Source organism: Lupinus angustifolius, chromosome LG06, assembly GCF_001865875.1.
Source record: "Lupinus angustifolius cultivar Tanjil chromosome LG06, LupAngTanjil_v1.0, whole genome shotgun sequence".
Taxonomy (NCBI): domain Eukaryota; kingdom Viridiplantae; phylum Streptophyta; class Magnoliopsida; order Fabales; family Fabaceae; genus Lupinus; species Lupinus angustifolius.
Window position 1 is genome coordinate 14,727,093 of NC_032014.1, and position 22,886 is coordinate 14,749,978.

General features: G+C 37.3%; 2 protein-coding genes across 4 annotated transcripts; one reads left to right on the forward strand and one right to left on the reverse strand.

Moving 5' to 3' along the window:
• Positions 6,201 to 8,763, forward strand: LOC109350027 (subtilisin-like protease SBT1.2). Its single transcript, XM_019591135.1, has one exon. The coding sequence runs from the start codon at positions 6,318 to 6,320 to the stop codon at positions 8,577 to 8,579; it is 2,262 nt and encodes a 753-aa protein (XP_019446680.1). The 5' UTR covers positions 6,201 to 6,317; the 3' UTR covers positions 8,580 to 8,763.
• Positions 10,879 to 20,869, reverse strand: LOC109350028. Of its 3 annotated transcripts, none has more exons than XM_019591138.1 (9): positions 20,634 to 20,869; positions 19,169 to 19,271; positions 18,597 to 18,826; positions 18,208 to 18,462; positions 18,034 to 18,110; positions 17,599 to 17,938; positions 11,518 to 11,574; positions 11,365 to 11,435; positions 10,879 to 11,279 (listed from the first exon to the last, which is right to left on the reverse strand). In XM_019591138.1, the coding sequence occupies exons 2-9, from the start codon at positions 19,257 to 19,259 to the stop codon at positions 11,231 to 11,233; spliced, it is 1,170 nt and encodes a 389-aa protein (XP_019446683.1). In that variant the 5' UTR covers positions 19,260 to 19,271; positions 20,634 to 20,869; the 3' UTR covers positions 10,879 to 11,230. The 3 variants fall into 3 exon arrangements, with proteins under 3 accessions (XP_019446683.1, XP_019446682.1, XP_019446681.1); XM_019591137.1 differs by having other exon boundaries at positions 11,365 to 11,426; positions 17,599 to 17,947; XM_019591136.1 differs by having other exon boundaries at positions 17,599 to 17,947.

The following is a 22,886-nucleotide window of genomic DNA, read 5'->3' on the forward strand; positions in this document are numbered from 1 at the left end:
CAGCATCAAGCCAGGGAAAACTGATGCATCTGCCTAAGAATTCTGGTGCATCCTGTCCAGGCAAAACTGGTGCATCTGCTCAAGTCTGGTGCATCCTGCCAAGGTGCAACTGGTCATCCTACCAAGGCACAACTGGTGCATCTGCTCAAGTCTGGTGCATCAAGTGAAGGTGCAACTGGTCATCCTACCAAGGCACAACTGGTGCATCTGCTCAAGTCTGGTGCATCAAGTGTGATGCATAATCTGCAACAAATAAACCAAACTAAAAGCAGTATGTGTTGATATGAAAAATAGAATAGTTTAGAGGAGTGAAATGATGTAATTTAATATCCCCCCTCAAGCTGGAGAGTGGATATTTACCACTCCAAGCTTGGACAATAAGTGGTGAAATAAGGAAGGATCCAATGCCTTAGTTAAGATGTCTGCAGTTTGTTGTTCTGAGCTAACATGAAGTAAGTGATAGAGCTTACTTTGTAGTCTTTCCTTAGCAATATGACAATCAATTTCTATATGTTTTGTCTTCTCATGGAAGACAGGATTAGCAGCAATATATTTTGCTGAGTTATTGTCACAATAAAGGAGTGCAGGGTGCTTAAAAGGGATGTAAAAACCAGTGAGTAAATAGGTAAGCCATTGTACCTCACAAGATGCTACTGCCAAGGCTTTGTATTCAGCTTCTGAGGAAGATCTGGAAACTGTGTTCTGCTTCTTGGACTTCCAAGATACCAAGGCATCTCCTAGGAACATACAATATCCAGAGATAGATCTTCTTGTATTAGGGCATGCAGCCCAGTCTGAATCAGAAAATCCTTTGAGATGAATTGGAGAAGTTGCTGGATAGAAAAGTCCTTGGCCAGGGCTGCTTTTGATGTATCGAAGAACCCTTGTCATAGCTTTGTAATGATTCATAGTAGGGGCAGCCATGAATTGGCTGAGTTGTTGGATTGAAAAACTCAAGTCTGGTCTAGTATTTGTTAAGTAAAGGAGTCTTCCAACAAGTTGTCTATCACCAACAAGGTCATGGTATAAGTTGCTGTCATTCTGGTGCAGGTGAGTGTTCTTGATCATTGGTGTTGCAACAGGTTTTGATTCCAAGAATCCTGTGTCTAGTAATAAATCCAATGCATATTTTCTTTGGCACAAGGTTATGCCTTGCTTAGATCTCGCTACTTCCAAACCAAGGAAATATTTAACAACACCCAAATCTTTGATTTTAAAATGTTGATCCAAATGTTGCTTAACAGAGTTTATTTCAGAATCATCATTACCAGCCAAGATTAAGTCATCAACATATATCAATAAAGCAGTAAAGCATTTATGTGTGGATTTGGTGAATAAAGAGTGATCATGTGAGGATTGATTGTATCCCAAGGCAATCAAAGCAGTAGATAGCTTGGCAAACCATTGTCTACTGGCTTGCTTTAAACCATAGAGGGATTTATTTAATTTGCATACAAGGTTTGGCACAGAACAATGAACACCTTGAGGTAAAGACATGTAAACATCCTCATTCAAATCACCATGAAGAAAGGCATTATTAACATCAAGTTGTTGTAATGACCAACCTTGACTAGCTACTAAGGCTAATAGAAGTCTCACCGTTGTAAGTTATATCACAGGAGCAAAAGTTTCATAATAATCCAAACCTTCTGTTTGGTTGTATCCTTTGGCAACAAGTCTTGCCTTGTGCCTTTGGATCGTACCATCAGAGTTAAACTTGAGTTTGTAGACCCATTTAGACCCTATAGTTCGTTTATCAGGTGGTAATGGGACTAATGTCCAAGTGTTATTGTAGGCCAATGCTGCAAGTTCATCCTGCATAGCTTGAGTCCATTCTTTAGACTTGATGGCTTGGTTGAAAGTCTTAGGTTCTATGTGAGAGGAAATGGTGAGGCAGTGTTTTAGGTGGAAGGGGGAGAGAGTTTGATAGGACAAGACATGATGTAGGGGATGTTTGATGTTATGGCTAGGGTGAGGGTGTCTCTGATTTAAGAGATTGCAGTGATAGTCTCGTAGGTAGGTTGGTGGATGAGTGACTCTATGAGTCCTTCTAATAGGAGGATCTAAGGGTAAGGTGTGGCTAGGTAGTGGACTTGGTGAGTGTACAGAGGCTGGATTGGTTTCCAAATTATGTGGTGTTGATTGTCTTCCATCAATGGTAGGTAAGTCAAGAGGGAACTCATAATAAGAGTCAGGGTGACTAGTTGTTGGGTCTATAGTGGTTTGAGCATTAGTAAGCTTGTGAGGAAAAATGTGTTCATAAAACACAACATTCTTAGAGATGTGTATGCTTCTATTGGAAAGATCAAGCACTATGTATCCTTTTGTTCCTGATTTATAGCCAAGGAAAGAGCACTTTCTTGCTCGAGGATCCAATTTGGTCCTTTGGGCAGTCAGGGTGAAGGCAAAACAGAGGCTCCCAAACACCCTTAGATGATTGAGGCAAGGAGGTTTGTTGAATAAAGTCTCAAAAGGGGACTTAAGACCTAAGGTGACAGTGGGCAATAGATTTATGAGGTAAACAGCATGAAGCACAGCATAACCCCAATAACAAGTTGCTAAGTTAGAATGAAAAAGCAAGGTTCTAGTTACATTGAGAATGTGTCTATGTTTTCTTTCTACTATAGAATTTTGCTCAGGCGTTTCAATGCAAGATGTTTGGTGTATAATGCCTAGCTTAGAATAATACTCATGCATCATGAATTCTTTGCCATTGTCACTCCTAATAGACTTAACTTTGTGTCCAAACTGTGTGTGCACCATTTGTATGAATGTATCTATCAGATTTCTAGTGCTACCCTTGGTTGGCATAAGGAATAACCATGTATATTTACTAAAGTCATCAACTATAGTAAGAAAATATTTGTCACCATGTATGGTTGCAATATGTAAAGGGCCCCAGATATCAATATCCATATGGATGAGTTCAAAAGGTTGTGTAGTATAAGCATTCCCTTTTGAAAAATGTAATTTTGATTGCTTGCCTAGGTGACAAAAATCGCACACCTTATTAGGATCAAATTTCACATAAGAAAAGTGTTTGCAAATGTTATCAAGAATGCCATTTGAAGGGTGCCCTAATCTAAAATGCCAAAGATCAAAACAAGATAAGTTTTCTTTTTGTAAAGCAGTAATAGCATGCTGAGTGTTATTACATTGAGGATGCTTGGTTAATATGTAAAGGTTATTCCTCATCTCAACATGTCCAATCATCCTCAAGGTAGTCATATCCTGGATTACACAAGAAACCTCATCAAAAACAAGCTTGCATCTAAGAGAAGAAGCAAGCTTGTGAACAGAAACTAAGTTATATTTAAAGCCAGGGATATACAGAACATCATGTAAAGTAAGGTGATTAAAAATGGTCACAGTTCCTAAGTATTCTGCTTTAATAGTGACATTATTAGGAAGTTTGACATAAATGGTTTTGATGGTCTTATAATTTGTGAAGTTTGATAAGTTGTTAGTAACATGATCCGTAGCTCCACTATCTAGGATCCAAGTTTGATTAGATAGAGCATTACCTGATGTGTAGTCAAGCTCTGCATCAGTGGGCTCATGGCTAATTTGGTTGATCATATGGTCATGGTTAATGCTTAATTGAGCATGTTCTGTGTGACTTGTCCTTGCTGAATTCTCTGCATGCTCAACATTATCTTGATTGTCCTTTTGTCCCTGATCCACTGATTGTAAGTTGTTGACTACACTAGTTCCCTTTGCCTTGAACTTGAAATTTGGAGGGAAGCCATGTTTAAAATAGCAGGTCTCTGTGGTATGGCCTTCTTTACCACAAAACGTGCACAATTTGTTGTTAGGAGCACTATAGTTTCTTGAATTGTATCCTGCATTTGTTTGGAATCTCCTACCACCTCCTCTGTTATTGTAGTTAGCCTCAGTTCTCATGTTGTTTCTGTTGAATTGTGGCTTCCATGGTTGTGTAGATGTGACATTGTTTAATATAGCCTTGTGTTGCCCAGTCTTCACTCCTTCTTGCTGCCTTTCTTGTTGAATAACCAATGAATACACCTTGTTGATGAGGGGCAGTGGTTCCATCAAAAGAATTTGAGTCTTTATTGTGTTATATTCATCATTGAGCCCTTTTAGGACACATATCACATACTCAGAATCTCTATAACCTCTGATAATCTTCACAAAGTCACAAGTGCATTTGTTGGTGCAAGTGCAAGTAGGCATGGGTCTTAAAGAGTCAAGTTCTTCCCAAAGAATCTTGACATCAATGAAATAAGTGGAAACGTCTCTCTCCCCTTGTTTAATAGAGTGTAGTTCTTGAAGTAAATCTGAGGTTTTGAAGTAATCACCCTTTGAAAACCTTTCTTTGAGGTCTTGCCAGAGTTCTTGCGAGTTGTCTATGTACACTATGCTTTGTGCTATTTGTGGGCTTAAAGATCTTGTGATCCATGAGATAACCATGGTATTGCATCTCTCCCACGCATCAAATATATCATCTGTCTCTTGTGGAGTCCTTATCACCCCACTAACAAATTTGAATTTGTTCTTTGATGAGAGGGCTCTCCTCATTGCTCTACTCCAGCTGTGATAGTTCGTGCCATTCAGTGGTGGTGAAACCAACACTGCTCCTGGGCTCTCTCCAGGATGAAGGTAGTAGGGACTGCCAGGATTCTGTGATGTATCAATGCCTTGTTGTGAATGTTGGGTTTGATTTGATTCTACTTCCATTTTGTTAGTTGTAGCAGGGAATGAATGTGGTTACTTGATCTTTACAAAGGTCAAGAATGATGGTGCAGCAGAGCTCTCAATTTGAGAGCTCTGATACCATATTATTTTGTAAAAGAAGATAGAGGAACAAGAAGAATGTAAGGGGAATCAAACATGTACCACTTGAATCAAGGCTCGCGGGTCATACCTGTTCTATTTGCAAATTTAAAGGAAAAATGTTCTTGCACAATAGTTTATAAAATTACCCTACCCTATTATGAAAATATAAAAATCAAAATAAGCAATAAGATATTCTTTCCTTGTATTTTTGTATTTATTTAAAAAAATAGGTATATGTGTCAGATGTATAAACTAATTGAAACATCACTCTTTTCTGTGAGGGAAACACACTTGTACTAGAATAAAAAGTGACCTGCGACATACATATTGGTTATTCTGGAGGTCCAATTACAATGGGGTACATAAATAAATACGGAGAAAAAATATATGTACCGTATCGGTATAAATTTTATATATTATTACTGTATTATTCATCATTCATGTTTTATCATTATTGATTCTTTAAAAAAATTAATACAAATAAATGGACAATGATATAATAACTGTATATAAAGTTTTACAATTGCAATATATATATATATACTCAATAAATATTTGATAAATGTGTATATTCTATTTTATTTTACTCAGGGAATCATCCGTTGATTTAACCAAGAGGCACAAAACTAAATATTAAATCAGCAATAAGATATTATTTCCTTGTATGTTTCTTCTGCGTGTGGAAAGGTTATTTCCGGTGAGCAACTACGGTACATTCTACATGTATTCATGAAAACAATCAATCAAACTAGGTACAATCATTATGGACACCAAGGTTTTACTTTAATTATCAAACTCCTCACAAAAGTAAGCTTATAGATACTTTCAAACAATATTTTTACTTGGAATGGTAAGACTTAATAATCCATCTAAATTCAATTAGATGAGAATTTCATACATTAAGCTACACAATTGAATGAGTTTAACATAAAATTTAAATAATGTTAATTAAAAGGGAATAAAATATCTTCTCATATTATAAGATAACTTATCTTCTACTGTTAGTAAAAATATGTCATGTTTACTATTTTATTTAGTTTTAGAAATATTTTTGTAGAAAATAATTAAATAGTATTTGAAGAAGATAACTTATCTCATTATACCAGAAGATACCATATTCTCTAATTAAAAATCAGAAATAGCCATTTGCTATACGGTAGAGATGTGCTGCAAATGCCAAAATAAGAATAGTAGCTTGCCTCCAATCAACCATAGGGGTCATTTTGTAAGTAATTGCAACTATCAGCACTGATTTGCAAAGAAAAAACATAAAAGGAAAAAAATATAAACAAGTGATGACTATAAGGACCAATAATTTATTTTAATCTTTTTCTATAATGAAATAAATAAGCATTGAAATGAAACATCCAAAATAAATCAAAAGTGCCACTGCAGATTCAGAAGTTATAAATAAAGCTAACTTTTGATACAAAGAAGCCACCCTTTACTTAATATTGGTGAAACAAAGAACCTTCCTATCCCATTTTCACATCAAACAAAAATTTAAGTTTGTTCTTAACATGGATTTTTTCCATTTCATTGCTCTCATTTTCATGTTAAGCTTCCATATTCTTCTTGCTCAAGCAAGTGAAATGCCCCATACCACTTTGAGCACTGAGAAAAGTGATTCAAAAATATACATTATCCATGTGAGTAAGCCAGAGAGAAAGCTATTTGCTCAATCAGAAGATTTGGAGAGTTGGTACCATTCATTCATGCCACCAACTACTATGAGCACTAAGGAACAAAAACAAATAATTCATTCATACCATCATGTTCTGAGTGGTTTTGCTGCAAGACTCACTCAAGAGGAGTTAAGTGCTATAGAAAAGAAGAATGGCTTCATTTCGGCTCATCCGGAAAGGATGCTGCACCCTCAAACCACACATACCCCACAATTCTTGGGGTTGCAGCAATCAAATGGGTTGTGGAAAGAATCAAACTTCGGAAAAGGAGTTATTATTGGGATTCTGGACTCGGGAATCGAACCTGATCATCCTTCATTTAGTGATGCAGGACTCTCACCCCCACCTCCCAAATGGAAAGGGAGATGTGAACTTAATGGGACAGCTTGTAACAACAAACTGATTGGCGCAAGGTCGTTCAAAATCGCGGGTAAAGCAATGACAGAAGAGTCGCCAATTGACGATGATGGCCATGGGACTCATACAGCAAGCACTGCGGGTGGCGCTTTTGTGAACCATTCAGAAGTGCTAGGAAATGCAAAAGGCACAGCAGCAGGGATAGCCCCATATGCTCACCTCTCAGTATACAAAGTATGCTATGGAGAAAATTGTCCCGAGAGTATTATATTAGCCGCATTAGATGCAGCTGTAGAGGATGGTGTGGATGTACTATCAATGTCCCTTGGTCAAAGTGAACCAATTCCATTTTCCAGAGATAACGTCGCAATAGGTGCATTCACAGCAACTCAGAAGGGAATATTAGTGAGTTGTGCTGCAGGAAACTATGGCCCTCTATATGGCACCGTAGTTAATGGAGCCCCATGGATTCTCACAGTTGGAGCAAGCACTACCGACAGAAGCATTGTAGCGACAGCAAAGCTCGGAGATATGCAAGAATTTGATGGTGAATCAGTCTTCCAGCCTTCTATTTTTTCTCCAACATTGCTGCCCTTAGCATATGCTGGAAAGGATGGCAAACAAGCATCTGCAGCGTGTGATAGCGGATCCTTAAGTGACATCGAGTTCAGAGGCAAGGTAGTATTGTGCGAGAGAGGAGGGGGTGTAGGAAGAATTGAAAAAGGAAATGAAGTGAAAAGAGTAGGTGGTGCAGCTATGATTATCATCAACGACGAAATCAATGGCTTCAGTCTCGAAGCTGATGCACATGTTCTACCTGCAACTCATGTAAGCTATGCTGCTGGACTGAAGATTAAGGCTTATATAAACTCCACTGCAACACCTACAGCGACCATTTTATTTAAGGGAACGATTCTCGGAAACTCTCTATCTCCTGCTGTTGCATCTTTCTCTTCAAGAGGTCCAAACTTGGCAAGTCCTGGCATCTTGAAACCAGATATCATAGGGCCAGGTGCGGGCATCCTAGCTGCTTCACCATTCGCAATCGATAACAGCAGCAATTCAAAGTCCAATTTCAACATTATGTCTGGGACATCAATGTCATGCCCTCATCTTAGTGGCATTGCTGCTTTGCTCAAAAGCTTGCATCCTGAATGGTCTCCAGCTGCGATAAAATCTGCCATAATGACTTCTGCAGACCTACTACACGTAGGACTTGAACCTATTGTCGATGAAACACTCAAGCCTGCAGATATCTTTGCGACAGGTTCTGGTCATGTGAATCCATCAAGAGCAAATGACCCTGGATTAGTTTATGATATCCAACCTGATGATTATATACCCTATCTGTGTGGTTTGGGCTACAGCAATAATGAAATTGGGATCATTACACAGAGAAAAATCAATTGCGCCACAGTGTCAAACATTCCCGAAGGAGATCTCAATTATCCTTCATTTTCAGTTGTGCTTGGTCCCTCACAGACATTCACAAGAACCGTGACAAATGTCGGTGAGGCCTATTCATCCTATGCTGTCATTGTTACAGAACCAGAAGGGGTTGAAGTGAAGGTCCATCCAAATGAACTTCATTTTTCAGAAGTGAACCGGAAAGCGACATATTCAGTGACATTCAACCGTATCGGGTTAGGTAATAGGACAGGGGAATATATTCAAGGGTTTCTAGAATGGGTCTCTGATGAACACTCTGTAAGGAGCCCAATCTCTGTTATATTTGAATAAGCAAGAAGCACCAAGTTGTACTACCACACAACCAATGTCATTCTAGCTACAACATGCACTAAGTGTGAAGCAAAATTTTAATCTCTACTTTCATTCCATCATCAATGTTTATGCAAAAATATAATCTAGATTACCAAGATATTTTGGAATATGTGGTTCTGTCAAGATCATGAAGGAAATAGAAAAAATAAATTTCTTGTTAGATAAAAATTATCAGCCAACAGACCAGTGAAAATTTTAATCATGCAGAAGTGCTAGGAAATGCCAATAGAAAATGATGTTATTCGATGTGGTTCTCTATCAAGAATATGAAGATATTGAAGGGAATAGAAAAATTAAATTTACTTCATATAGAAAATTTCAGCCAATATAACAGAAATATTTCGTCATTTTGATTTCACCATAGCAAATTGTTTTCCATGAAGGCAAACAATATCTAAAAGGGCAGCCTAAGGCATGATATCCTGCCTAGTAGGATCTAAAGAGGATAGATGTACGTAGTCTTAACCCTGCAAATAGAGAGGATATTTCCTAGAATCAAACCAATAACTCCAGATCATAAGGCAAACAACCTTATCGAAGATCTAAACAAAGGAAAAAGGGTGACTGCCCCAATATGAAATACAATTCTTTAGGACCATGTCCACTAGTTCTCAAGATGTAAACAACCTGATTAACTACACTGAATTTCCATTGAAGTGATTATCCCTCTACATTAAACCAACTAAATATGCTATTTTCCATTGTAATAAAGTTGTAAGACTAATTTATCTGGATGACATGAAAGTTGAAACTAGCACTGCATAATCAAAAGGAAAATGTTAATCAGTTCTCTGGAGAATAGTAATGATATGGTTTGATTTCAAATAAATGAAAGTACCTCCATTTGTGAAAATGATCTCCACAACCCACACAACCAAGCTTGCAATAGGTAACAACAACCTAGATTTCTTCAATGGTTTCACCTACAGCTTTGTTAGACTCATGGGCAAGAAAAAAGAGGATGTGGTCCTGGAGCACAATGAACGAGGCAATTGTAGAGAGAAGCAAGGTTATAAATCTGGGTCCGCGACCGCTACAGACAGACGCCAATATGTCAAGATTTTGGGAGTCGCCGAAATGATATGTAACAATAATCGTGGCCATATCAACTGCACATACTCGCAGTTGTCCAAAACGTCAAAGTTTTCGAAGTTTCTGAAACCGCTAATGAAATCGTTATTTAAAACCTTGGGGAGAAAGAGAACAAGGTGGGATATTCATTTACTATTAAATAAAAAAGACACTCAATGCACAAGGCTCCCACTTAGTTCTGTGTGATAGTAGATATAGACAACCTTATCTCGCAATGAGAAGACTATTTCCATAACTTGAACCAATAACCTTTAGTTCACAAAGCAAGAATCATCATCACTCATTAAAATTGAAACACATTCCAAATTCGAAATCATCAAGCAAAACCAGGAAGTACGCGAGGGTCTTCTAGATCACAACAATGAGAAAGTGGATTATGCTCCACATGTGTTGAAAATCTAGGAGGCGCATCACCACCATTAGCCTCATCATTTTCATCAATTTTATCCCGTAATAAGTGGGAATCAACATTCTGCTCTGCAGTGGATTCTTGCTTATGATATTTTCTTTAAAATATAAATACGCAATTTAAACAAGAACAAGGTATTCAGGGTTATTACTTCATAAATTGCATCAGAAAGCTGTCTAGGTTTCACATTTTCTGCTCCAGCACAATTAAGTGCCATCACTGCTTCACAATCGAGATAATATGTTCTCGCAATTCTTCTAAATTGTACTAAAAGTGTTTTAATTTACAACCTCTATGATTGAGAACCTGCATGTTTTTAAAAATACTTCTTTAGTTGTGTAGACCATCAAAAAAAAGTTTTGATTCATTGAAAACCATAAATTTATGATGCTTTATGGTACCCAAATGTTTGGATACTAAGGGTTAGTTTGGAAATTATATGTTGGATACACTTATGATATGATTTGCAAATTTTCTCTTTCCCTCCAAAATCCTATTCCCAAACAAACTTAAATTTTTATTTTTGGTACATCGGAAACCAAACCCTAAATTGTTAGCAAATAGCAATAGCTTAAAACACCAGATCAGAAATAAATGTGTTGAAGGAAAAATAAAAGTGACACCTACTGATAGAGAAATGATAAATAAAAAAGCCATTGGTGAATCCATAACAATAATCTAAACTACAAAAACCTATTTATTTTTTATTACCAATTACGCTAACATAGTCTTATGTATCTAACTTCTAACCCTCCAAATCCAAAAAAAGTTTTCATATGTAAAAGTAATCTGAGTACATCATAAAATGGCAGCAAGTATAAAGATATGAAGCTATAATCTACATTTTCAGCATCTTCTAGACCGCCACAAAAATCCCATATATCAATGACAAAAGCATTAAACCAAAATGACCCATCGCTGGCAACAATCTTCCAAAGAAATATAGAAATATTCACATAAAGGGACACCTCCTCAATCACAATTTTGTACAATTTGGTAAACACGCCTCGATTAAGCACTGAATTTGAGTCACCTAATATGGTACATGAGGTACAACATTATGTCCTAATCTTGGAAGAAGTACAATTTAACTTTCAAAGGTTACTTATTACTGATGAATCCTTCTGCTCCGGTCTCTGACAGGCTTGTAGACGATCCTGAAAATTACGTAATCCCGGTTAAGAAATAACATAATTGACTAATAATCCTGAGTCCTGAGTGTTGGTAACAAGAAATATTTACCTATCATCATCATGTGAATTACTTCTTGATGGTCCTGACTGTGTCTGATATGGTTTAGTTGCCTGCAAGAATTTGATGAGCAAGTTATGGCTTCATACATTACTAGACACGTGCAAGAAAGTGAGTGAAAAAATATTTATCTGCAATACATACACCGGAGCATAATTGTTTCCTACATCTGTCATGAAACTCCAGGTATTCTTCATAAGACTACAACCAAAACACACAGAAAGAGACAGTCAACAGAGGAAACACGCAGAATGAAGCAAATAGTAATGCCAATTGTATAAAAATCAAGAACTCTCACACCAGCATCACACGACAGATTTTAATCAACATCTCCAGCTTGTAGGAACTCAATAAGGGGGAGCAGGCAATAAAATAAAAATGAAGGGCAAGAACAGAGCCATGTGAGACACCACATGAATTTCAGCCGGCCAATCCAGTAACAAATTGATGCATTAGTGTCAAGGACGAATCCAAAAACCATAAGGTGGAGGGGTTAAATATATATTTGTAGCAAATATCTTTAGTATGTTTTTTTAAAAAAAATTACCATGCATGTAACCAATTGTTATTGTTGTTGTATATATCTAAAAAGAAATATATATTTACCCCACCTAGTGGGATTAAAGCTTGGTTATTATAGTTGTATATAACTAATTGTACAAGATGTTTTCAAGAGGGAGGATGATAGAAACCTGAACTTGACTAACGGACCTATTAGTAATATTGAAGTTGGTATTAGTAAGGAAAAACCTATTGTATGGAAGATTTATTCTAGAAGAAACAAAATGGGGCCAGGGGGAGAAAGAAAGAAGTTAGTTAGTGACGTGGCAAAATATACCCATGTGATTATGTTAGAGGGGTATTCGAGTAGTGAGGCAAGTAAGAGGGGGTATCAAAGAATGAACATTGTAAAGAGAAATAGGAGGACGTATCCTCTGGTGTAGGAGCCTAGACTCTGGAGTTTTTTTACTGCATTAGCATTGTGCTAATCTTTCATTCATTAACATACATTTCATCACACCTTACACTGATTTACTGCATATATTCAATATTTTTTGTTGCTGTACTACTGCAATTTTTTTGTTTCTATCATTGGTCCAACCTACCAGATACGAGGAGGAACTAGTGTCACGTTGAGTTGTCCATGCCACCGAAGATGTCTGATAGAATTGACGCGTTAGAAGGGAAGTTCACAATGTTGGAAGAATCTTTACGTCTTCGAATGGAGGAATTTCAAAGAATGGTGATTGAGGAATTTGCGAAGTTGCGAGATCGTCCCACCCCTGAAGTCACATCGTTCATATCAGAAGAGGCAAGTTCTGAGTTCAAGATGGCAGTGAAGAAGGTGGAACTCCCATCGTTTAATGGTGACGACCCAGTCGGCTAAGTCACAAGAGCAGAAACTTATTTTGAGGTACAAGGATCGTCGAAAGAAGTAAAGGTATGTATGGAAGGTACGACCATACATTGGTTCAGGCTGTGGAGGAAAACATAGGATGACCTTACTTGACTAAAATTAAAGGCGACGTTGATTGAGAGATATGGTGGACGAAAGAGTGATAATCCGTTTGAAGATTTGAAGGATTTGCAGAAGTAAGAGATGTGGAAGAATACATCAATGAATTCAAGTACATCTCTTCTCAAGTGATTTGTTTTCCAGAGGATCAATATTTGGGTTATTTCTTGGGAGTCTTAAACCGGAAATTCGTTTGAAGGTTCGTACCCTCAACCCACAAACTCGTACTCAAGCAATGAAAATGGCACTCGACGTAGAAACAAAATTATATGGATTCTTAAATCCTCGAGACAGTGGGATGATGCGTAATGGAAGGTGGACAAAGGATGTAGAGAATGGGTCAGGTGGAAAAGGGAGATTCAGGTCAGTTTATAACCCGCGTCAAAGAAGCGGATACAGGTCAAATTTTAACCTGAGTCCAAATAAAGGTAGTGTGTTTGGGCGTGTAAACTATGCTAGAACAACCCAATCTACACCCAGTACCCCGATGGTGACGAGTTTGGGCAAGACACGACAAAACGACGCTGGAGTTTATCGCAATAGGGGTTTTCATGACTTGTCGTATTCCAAGTTGATGGATCGTAAGGCGAAGGGGTTATGCTTTCAATGTGGAGAGAGGTTTCACCCCTTACATCAATGTGTAGAGAAGCAATTCCGTTTGGTAGTCTTGAATGATGATGAAAGGGTCAATGAGGGAGAAATTATTGCTGTAGAAATTCAAGAGGACGAAGAGGAGTTGTCAGTTGAATGCAATGCTCTGGGAATTTTTGAATCGCATGTAATGGTGAAGGCAATGAACCAATCTGCTACCATGAAATTGGAAGGAAAATTGAATGGGGTCCACATCCAGGTGTTGGTGGACAGCGATGCAAGCCATTGTTTCATTGATCCAAGAGTGGCAACAACATTAGGTTTAGCGGTAGAGAAGAAGGCAACATTAGGGGTGAAATTGGGAGATGGTCATATGGTTACTACCATGGGCAAGTGCAACAAATTAAAATTGTTGGGCAATTTTACAACTCAAATTAATGCCTTTGTCTTAGAGCTTGGAGATCTGGATTTAATATTGGGGGCATCATGGATGACAACATTCGGCAAAGTAACATTTGATTGGAAGAATATGGTGTTGATTTTTCTTTGGAAGGGGGAAGTAGTAGAATTACAGGGAATTAAATCTTTGTCATATTCTTCAAATTCTGCATTACTTAGTTTGTTGGGAGATGGAGAGCTGGAATCTGATGTTATCATACAACATGAATTAAATACTAAAGAGGAAGAAGAGCTAGACCAAGTGTTAATTCAGTTCCCAACGGTTTTCAAAGAATTGGAGGGTTTACCACCTAAAAGAGACACTGCTCATTCGATTGTGTAGCAGAAGGAAGCGTCCCCAATCGGTGCGAGACCTTATAGGTACCCGTTTCACCAGAAAGATGAAATAAAGAGGCAAGTACAGGCTATGCTGCAACAACGTATCATTAGACATAGCTCTAGCCCTTTTTCTAGCCCGATTATTTTACTAAAAAAAAGGATGATACATGGAGGATGTGTGTCGATTATAAAGAACTCAACAAGGTTACCATTCCAGATAAGTACCCGATACCGGTGGTGGAGGAGTTGTTGAATGAATTGCATGGCGCTAAGTATTTCTCTAAGATCGATTTGAAGTTCGGTTACCATCAGATAAAAGTGAAGGATGAGGATGTGCACAAAACTGCTTTCCGAACGCACGAGGTCACTATGAATTTTTGGTAATGTCATTTGGATTAACTAATGCACCGGCCACATTCCAAGCAACAATGAATCAAGTGTTCAAACCATTTTTAAGAAGGTTTGTATTAGTATTTTTGACGACATATTGATCTATAGTAAGGAGTGGAATGAGCATGTACAACATTTGAGACAAGTCCTTGCGGTGTTACAAGACAAGGGATTTGTGGCTAGTGGGAAGAAATGTGCTTTTGGCAGCACGGAGGTTGAATATCTAGGCCATGTCATTTTAGAAGATGGAGTAGCAGTAGAACCCGCCAAGGTAAGTAGTGTAGCGGACTGGCCAATTCCCCGAAACTTGAAGGGAGTTAGAGGATTTTTGGGATTGACGAGATACTACAGAAAATTTGTCAAAGGTTATGGGAAAATAGAAAAACCTTTAACTAAACTCACAAAAAAGGAAGGATTCAAGTGGGGAGAGGAGGCTTTGCAAGCATTTGAAGAATTAAAAAGGGTGATGACTACTTTACCAATATTGGATTTTCCGGATTTTACTAAACCATTTGAGATCGAGTGTGATGCATCGGGAAGAGGAGCAGGGGCTGTTTTGATGCAAAGGAAGAGACCAATTGCTTTTTTTAGCAAGGCACTATCAAAAAATAATTTGGCTAAATCAACGTATGAAAAAGAATTGATGGCACTTGTATTGGCGGTGCAACACTGGAAGCCGTATCTGTTGGGAAGGAAATTTGTTGCTTATTTTGATCAAAAGAGTTTGAAGCACTTGCTGCAACTCAACAAAATTGGATGGCCAAGCTTTCAGGCTATCATTTTGAGGTTGTGTATAAACCTGGTCCTGAAAATAAGGTGGTGGATTCCTTGTCAAGGATGTTTGATGAAGGTGAGTTGAAAAACATCACTTCTTTTCCAGCATGGTTGCAGGTGCAGGAGGTGCAATGTGAAGTGAGGAAGGATAACAAGTTGAAGATGATCGTTGAGGAGGTGTTAGTTGAACCAAATACACATCCCGGTTTCACTTTGCAGCAAGGGATACTGTTCTACAAAAACAAGTTGGTTCTAGCTTCAAATTCTACTTGGATACCCTTGTTGTTGCAAGAATTTCACTCCTCTTCAACAGGGGGTCATTCAGGATTTTTCAAGACATAAAGAAGAATGGCTGGAAATTTGTATTGGGTAGGGATGAAAAAAACTGTGCAGAATTTTGTGAGAAGTTGTGACGTGTGTCAACGACAAAAATATTCTGCAGCATCACCAACAAGTTTATTGCAACCACTCCCTATTCCGGATCAAACTTGGGAAGATATCTCTTGATTTCATCACGGGTCTCCCTAAGCCAAAAGGGTTTGAAGCTATTTTTGTAGTAGTGGATAGATTGTCAAAGTATGGGCATTTCATTCCCTTGAGACACCCCTACACTGGCAGGAAAATAGCAAAGGTGTTCACCAAGGAGATAGTTTGTTTGTATGGGGTGCCTCAATCCATTGTAAGTGACCGAGACCCTTTGTTCATTAGTTTATTCTTGAAAGAGTTGTTTAGATTACAAGGGACAGTATTGAAGATGAGTTCTTCCTATTATCTCGAAACAGATAGTCAAACAGAGGTGGTTAATCGATATCTTGAGTCCTATTTGCGTTGTTTTGCATCCAAACAGCCCAAGAATTGGTCATATTGGGTGTCTTGGGCTGAATTGTGGTATAATTCTTCTTACCATGTGTCCATCGGAGCAACGCCTTTTGAGATGGTGTACGAACGAAAACCTCCTCCTCTAATTCGCTTATCACAAGGTGAGACAAGGGTAGAGGCAATGGCGGCTGAATTGATAGATAGGGATGAGGCGTTGCGGCAATTGAAACATCATTTGCTCCGAGCACAACAACAAATGAAGAAATATGCTGATCAAAAGAGAAGAGATGTGTCTTTTGAAGTGGGGGAATGGGTGTCCATAAAATTGAGACCTAATAGGCAACAAACAGTAGCAAGAAGGATCAATCAAAAGTTAGCTCTGAGGTATTTTGGGCCTTACCCGATAGTAGAAAAAATAAGTGAAGTATCATACTAAATAAAGCTGCCCGAAGCTGCAAAAATTCACTCAGTGTTCCATATTTCTCAATTGAAGAAAGCAATTGGAAAATATACATTGGAGTCAGAACTGTCTGCTGGTTTAGAGATTGATGTGGAAGACATGGAGGAACCAAAAGCACTCTTGGCTGCAAGGGACGTTCGAGAAGGTGATTTGTTGGTGAAGCAGAGGTTGATCAAATGGAAGGGACGGGCCACAGAGGACACGACATGGGTGAATGAAGACTTGTTGAAGAGTCAATTCCCTAATTTCAGCCTTGAGGACAAGGTTGTGGCTACAGGGGAGGGCAATGATAGAAACCTGAACCCGACTAAGGGACCTATTAGTAATATTGAAGTTGGCATTAGTAAGGAAAAGCTTATTGTATGGAAGGTTTATTCTAGAAGAAACAAAATGGGGCCAGGGGGAACGAGAAAGAAGTTAGTTAGTGACGTGGCAAATGTACGCATGTGATTATGTTACAGGGGTATTTGAGTAGTGAGGCAAGTAAGAGGGGGTACCAAAGAATGAACATTGTATAGATAAATAGGAGGAAGTATCCTCTAGTGTAGGAGCCTAGACTCTGGGAGTTTTCTTATTGCATTAGCATTGTGCTAATCTTTCTTTCAATAACATACATTTCATCACACCTTACTCTAATTTAATGCATATATTCAACATTTTCTGTTGTTGTACTGATGTAATTTTTCTGTTTCTATCAGAGGACCCACGTTCCCTGACCAATGTGCTGAACAACGAATATGAGGAAACATTCATTAATTGTGAGTATAATTATAACGCATGGCCATCTTTAGTTTGACTTGTTTTAAATTCTTCACAAACAAAAAAGAGGGAAAGAAACAGAAAATAAGGTGCAAATCAAAACAAAATAGTTCATGAGAGACGGAAGGATTTCCAATACCATGTCAAGAAAATCATCCTCAGTTAGGGTACTAGCTATCGAGCTTTCAGCAGCAAGACCCGAAATACCAAATTGAGAAGCCATGTCCCTCTCAACCTGTAGCTTAGGAATATTCCCATTAAAATGAGAATGTTTACTAGGCAACATTCTAGTGAAATTTGAGCCACTGAATCCATGATTTGCTGAAGGAAATCCATTTACTTCAGCATGAATATGGTACGGTGCAGAAGGATATGGCAGCGGCATTGACCAAGACCTATGTTGTGGGAGGAAGTCACAAGCTTCGTCACCCATGGAACTTGGAATCTCTGCAGACTGCCCCTTTAAAGAATAAGTATCCCTGGAAGAACTGAAATGTGGAAACCAGTAAACAGCAAGCCTCCTGAAAATTTCTCTCATAACTCAGTAATATTTTGCTTCTCTATAGGATATTACCTGCTCACTGGGTCATCTAAATCAGTCTTACCATCGAGGAGTTCACAAAGAGCTAGACCAATTTCTGGAGACAACTCCTGGAAAGGCAATTGACTCAGTGATATAATATATGCATGACTTTCCAGGATCCTAAAGAGAAAAGAAAAACAATAAAGCTCTAAATTTAATGGGAACCTGACAATCTCTGCTAATTTTGACAGGTTTATAGTCATTTAATGGGTTCTTGAGATGAATGGTCTTATGGAAAGGCAAGTCACATAACCGCAGCCATTTGACCTTAAAACTGCGGCCCCATGGATTACTTCTACCACTTCCATCACTCCAAATGTTGTCTCTGCCTCTCCTCCCAATAGAGGACATCATCTGTGCATACCCTTGGAAGGAACCACTCATATTGACACTAAATATAAGTATTACTCTACCTGAATTCTGCAAGACAAGAAAGTACTTCTCAAGAAAGTTCACTTTTTTAAAAAAAAGTTCTTTTCCTTGTTCTGTGTCTACTCAAAAGCATGTAAAAAATTTCAACATTATAATTGAAGATCAGAGAGTAGGGAACTTACATGAAAGGCTTCTTCCAGAATCGGTTCATTCTTTACTTGCGTAGCCCAAATTCCTTTCTCAACTGACAAACTAAAATTTTGGTTGTTCAAACTCTTAATGATAAAATACTTTGTATTATACAATTTTTCCATTTGAGTTACAGTTGGAATCCCAGTACGACAATGAGAATGTCCCACTTTGTCGGCCCTAGTTGGATCGCTTTCTTCATTAGACTTGTAACTTGAGCTCTCTAATAAAAGATATACGGGCAAAACCCAACATGGATGGGAAAGATTAAATAAATCTTAAGATAAATTAAAATACTCAGATGTACATGTATACACACAGACACATGTCTATAAGAAATATTATGAGTATGCACATATACATATATGATAATCAGCCCATTGCATTCTTTACAACTGAAGTCACTGACCAATTGGAATAAACTGAAAGTAAATATTGCTAGATCAAAAGAATGATAAATTTGAGAAACGACACACAGAATCTGAACAAATAGCATAGGAGACAAATGAAAGCTCCTTAGTTCACATGACACTTTATGCAACAATAGGGCAAACATTATCACCACCTGGGTCATCTGAATTTCCAATGTCCTGCTTCCATTCATTCACCAATGAATCACCAACCAATGCATTTTCCTTTGCACTATCAAAAGACATATCCCAATTGATCTGTCATGAAATATTTCAATTTGAAATTAGAGTTGAAATGGACATCACAAGTTACAACCACTCGATACTAAAAAATGGGGAAAGAACAATCAGAAATTACCATGCTGAAAACACAAATTACAACATGACTTTCAGTTTCCAGTTAATTTGCCAATTTACAACACAAATTAATACGGTGGTACTAAATATTATTTTAAAAATAAAAATCAAAGACAATAATTAATTGATAGGGAATATGGACAAGCAATTTAAAGTGTCAGTGGTAATTCTTCTACTTTCCTTTTCCTTGATATCATGTTCCATAAATACTTTGTCATCTCCATAACGCATTTCACTTGGTCCAAATCTCATGTCTTTCCCCACCTCTAGCAAGATTGTAAATACTACATTTCCTATCTTTGGTGCCTAAAGATTGGTGGGGAAATCATAAACACCAAGGAGTCAAGGACCATAAATGGGATTATGGGAAAACACACACCAAGGAGTCAAGGACCATAAACGGGGTTAGGCCTTCTGTCTATGTCCACGGTTACATTCAAAGGAACATTTCAATATCATAATGAAGATTATAAGTTTTCTGTAAAAGCTTGCAAAACCTCCCCAAGTTGTTTGCCACGGTACAAACTCAAGTACCCCACTCAAGAGATACAACGAATGGTAAATACTCACTCACAAGAGACATCATTACCACTCAAGTGGCCCACTTATACTTGATTCACTAACATCTCTTGGACTTGGGATGCCTCAATTACTCACAAGACCCCGTTACATAATGGTGTGGTGTGACTACTACGGAAGATGAATAAGTTCCCATGAATGACTTCTTACATTTTTACACCATTGACACCTATATATCTATTTTTTGCCCAAGATGTATGTGCATTTCCTCCAAAAATCAAGATCAAATTCCACGAGTACCAAGTTCCAATGCATAAGTTTTAGAGGTTGGAAATTTAAATTTCACGAGTACCAACTTTGCTCATTACCTTCTTGATATATTTCTTAGCTAATAAAATACGACGACCGGTGCACGAAGCTCCTACCTAGTGGATGGTAGATATACACAATCTTGCCCTGTCAAGCAAAAAAAATGTCTTCAGGATTTGAATCCACGATTTCTTAGCTAACAAAATAACATCTCCCCAATTTTCATCATTTTTATACAATCATATCAAGAAGCTACGACGCTAGAAACATATTATACAATTTACAACACCACTTCTGTAACTAAGTAACTGGATATCTAGAATAAGGTGTTAACTAAAATTGAGCCCTGTTTCTAAGATTCGGGAATATAATCGATATAGGAAAAAAGATAAGTGAGGAAATGACAAGGTAATAGAAAATTGAAAGGGGGAAAACCTTATTGGAGTTTGGGAGAGTGGAAGAACAAACAATGGTGTCGCGTCTAGCTCTGAACCCTAGCTTCGCTCGATGCTGCGCTATCACTTCAGCTATGAATGTGTGTGTGGCTTTACCCTTACTCCCATCCTCTTCGCTAGCGTTGTCGTTCAGCTATGAATGCTGATTTTTTGAATAATTTGATTTCACGTGGATCGAGTTGCGTAACTGATTTTCGAAATGTTTAACAAATAATTTATTTTACTATACTCTATTTTATATTTTAATAATAAGTAAGAGCTCACATTTAACTTAATGAACTTGATATTCATTAGGGATGGCAACGGGTACAGGTGGGCACGGGTAGTAGCTACCCGCTACCCATTTCATTTCAAAATAGAAGAGTAATACACATATCCGTCCGTACTCGTATGGGTACTTGTGAGCGGGTATTCACGGGTATTTCTGGGTACAACAGGTACCCGCAAGTTTCCTCTATTATAAATAATTTTTAAATTTTTTACATTTATTGTGTTTCAAATAAGATAAAACTTAATTATTTTTGTACCTTTTGATTGAATATTTGGCAAAAATGCTAAATTTATTGGTGGTTTCTATTTGTGTGATTTTTTGTTCTCATTTTTTTAACAAAAAATATATTTTCTTTGTAAAACATGTGCGTTTCTACACATGTAATAATATTTGTAGGGTGTTTCACTATCAAACTCAATAAAAATATGTAAACAAAGTAAAAGGAAAAAATGTACATAGTGTAATAAATGTTACAAGAATGTATTTTTATTTTAATTAAATATAACATATTAATCATATAAATAACGGGTACCTGCGGGTACGGGTACCATAACCATAATACCCGTACCCGCCCGTATGTACTACGAATATTTTTAAAAACTCATTTATAATACCCACGGGTACCTGTTTATGACCCGTACCCGTGCTCGTACGAGTTTTACCCGCAGGTACCCACGTGTACGGTTGTTTTTGCCATCCCTAATATTCATTCGAAACCTGACTTCTATTTAGTTCAATAAATTTGATTTATAAACTAAATGAGTCAAACTTGAGTTAAAAGTTAACTTGTTAAATAAATTAGCGAACTTGTACCAAATACAATTCGACTCATTAGGATCACAAGATGACATATATATACTATGACTCAGACATTATTTTTATTTTTATGGTTATTATATGTATAAAAATGTTATATATATATATATATATATAATTTTTTGTAGTATTTTTTAAATAATGAATTAATTATTTGAGTTATCCAAATGAATCATTTTGAAGTGAATTGAACAGTTCGTGAACTTTAACTAAGTCAAACTTGAGCTAGAAAATAACTCATATAAAACTCGAGTCGAGTTTGAGCTGAACAAATCTATTGACTTGAGTCTAGTTCGACTCAGTTGTAACCCGAATAATACGGATTAATTTAAGGGTGTAAGTTGTTCGGGTTTAAACCATTAAACTGATGAGATCGAACTAAACAAAACCAAATAAAAAATGTGGTTCAGTTTTGAGTTTTGGTTCAGTTATCTTTTGAAGAAAATGTTTAAGATCGAACTCGTTTTGTGGTTTTAGATATTCATAAACTGCTTCAACATAATCACATATTTAAAAAAACATTTTTATTATTTCATATAAGGTAGATAAGTAAACAAAATACTAGTATTAGTGGGACTAGACGAATGGTTCAACCATCACCTGCTAACAAGGATGAACCTGCATTACCCAAATAACCAGATTGTCTTCCAGCCGTGATAAAATTGGTCCAACCGGATTAGACAAGGCAAACTAGAATAAACCGATAGGTCAGTCGGCCAAGTCCTGTTTAAATTTTTTAAAATAATCCTAGGCCCTAGCAAAGAAAAGAGTGGCAAAGTGCAAACAAAAAACATAACTTAGAACTTAGAAAACCTAGCGCTTCTCACCTTCTCTCGTGAGTCTTTAAACTACCATCTCTTATGTCACCTCTACACAACCATTGTCGTTGCACCACTATTGCCTTTGCACTACCGTCACATCTTTGCACATAATGATTCACCAATCTTTTATAGTTTTCACAGTCTCTCTGCATATTGCACACCATCGCCTCTCTGCATATAGTGATTCACCTTTACTACTTAAGGTTTATTTGTTTCCAATTTTATATTATGTGCTTAATAAAACCTTTACTGCATTTATCATAAAAGTCTAAAACTTTACTTGTTTCATATATTATGTCAAGTCCTTGTTTTATCATAAAAAACT

Coding starts and splice junctions, on each gene's coding strand:
- LOC109350028 (XM_019591136.1), bottom strand. CDS start 19,259: ATGTCTTTTGATAGTGCAAAGGAAAATGCATTGGTTGGTGATTCATTG. Junction 18,111..18,207: donor AAATTAGCAGAGATTGTCAG/GTTCCCATTAAA, acceptor TTGCCTTTCCAG/GAGTTGTCTCCAGAAATTGG. Junction 17,948..18,033: donor TTAGATGACCCAGTGAGCAG/GTAATATCCTAT, acceptor TCCACATTTCAG/TTCTTCCAGGGATACTTATT.
- LOC109350027 (XM_019591135.1), top strand. CDS start 6,318: ATGGATTTTTTCCATTTCATTGCTCTCATTTTCATGTTAAGCTTCCAT.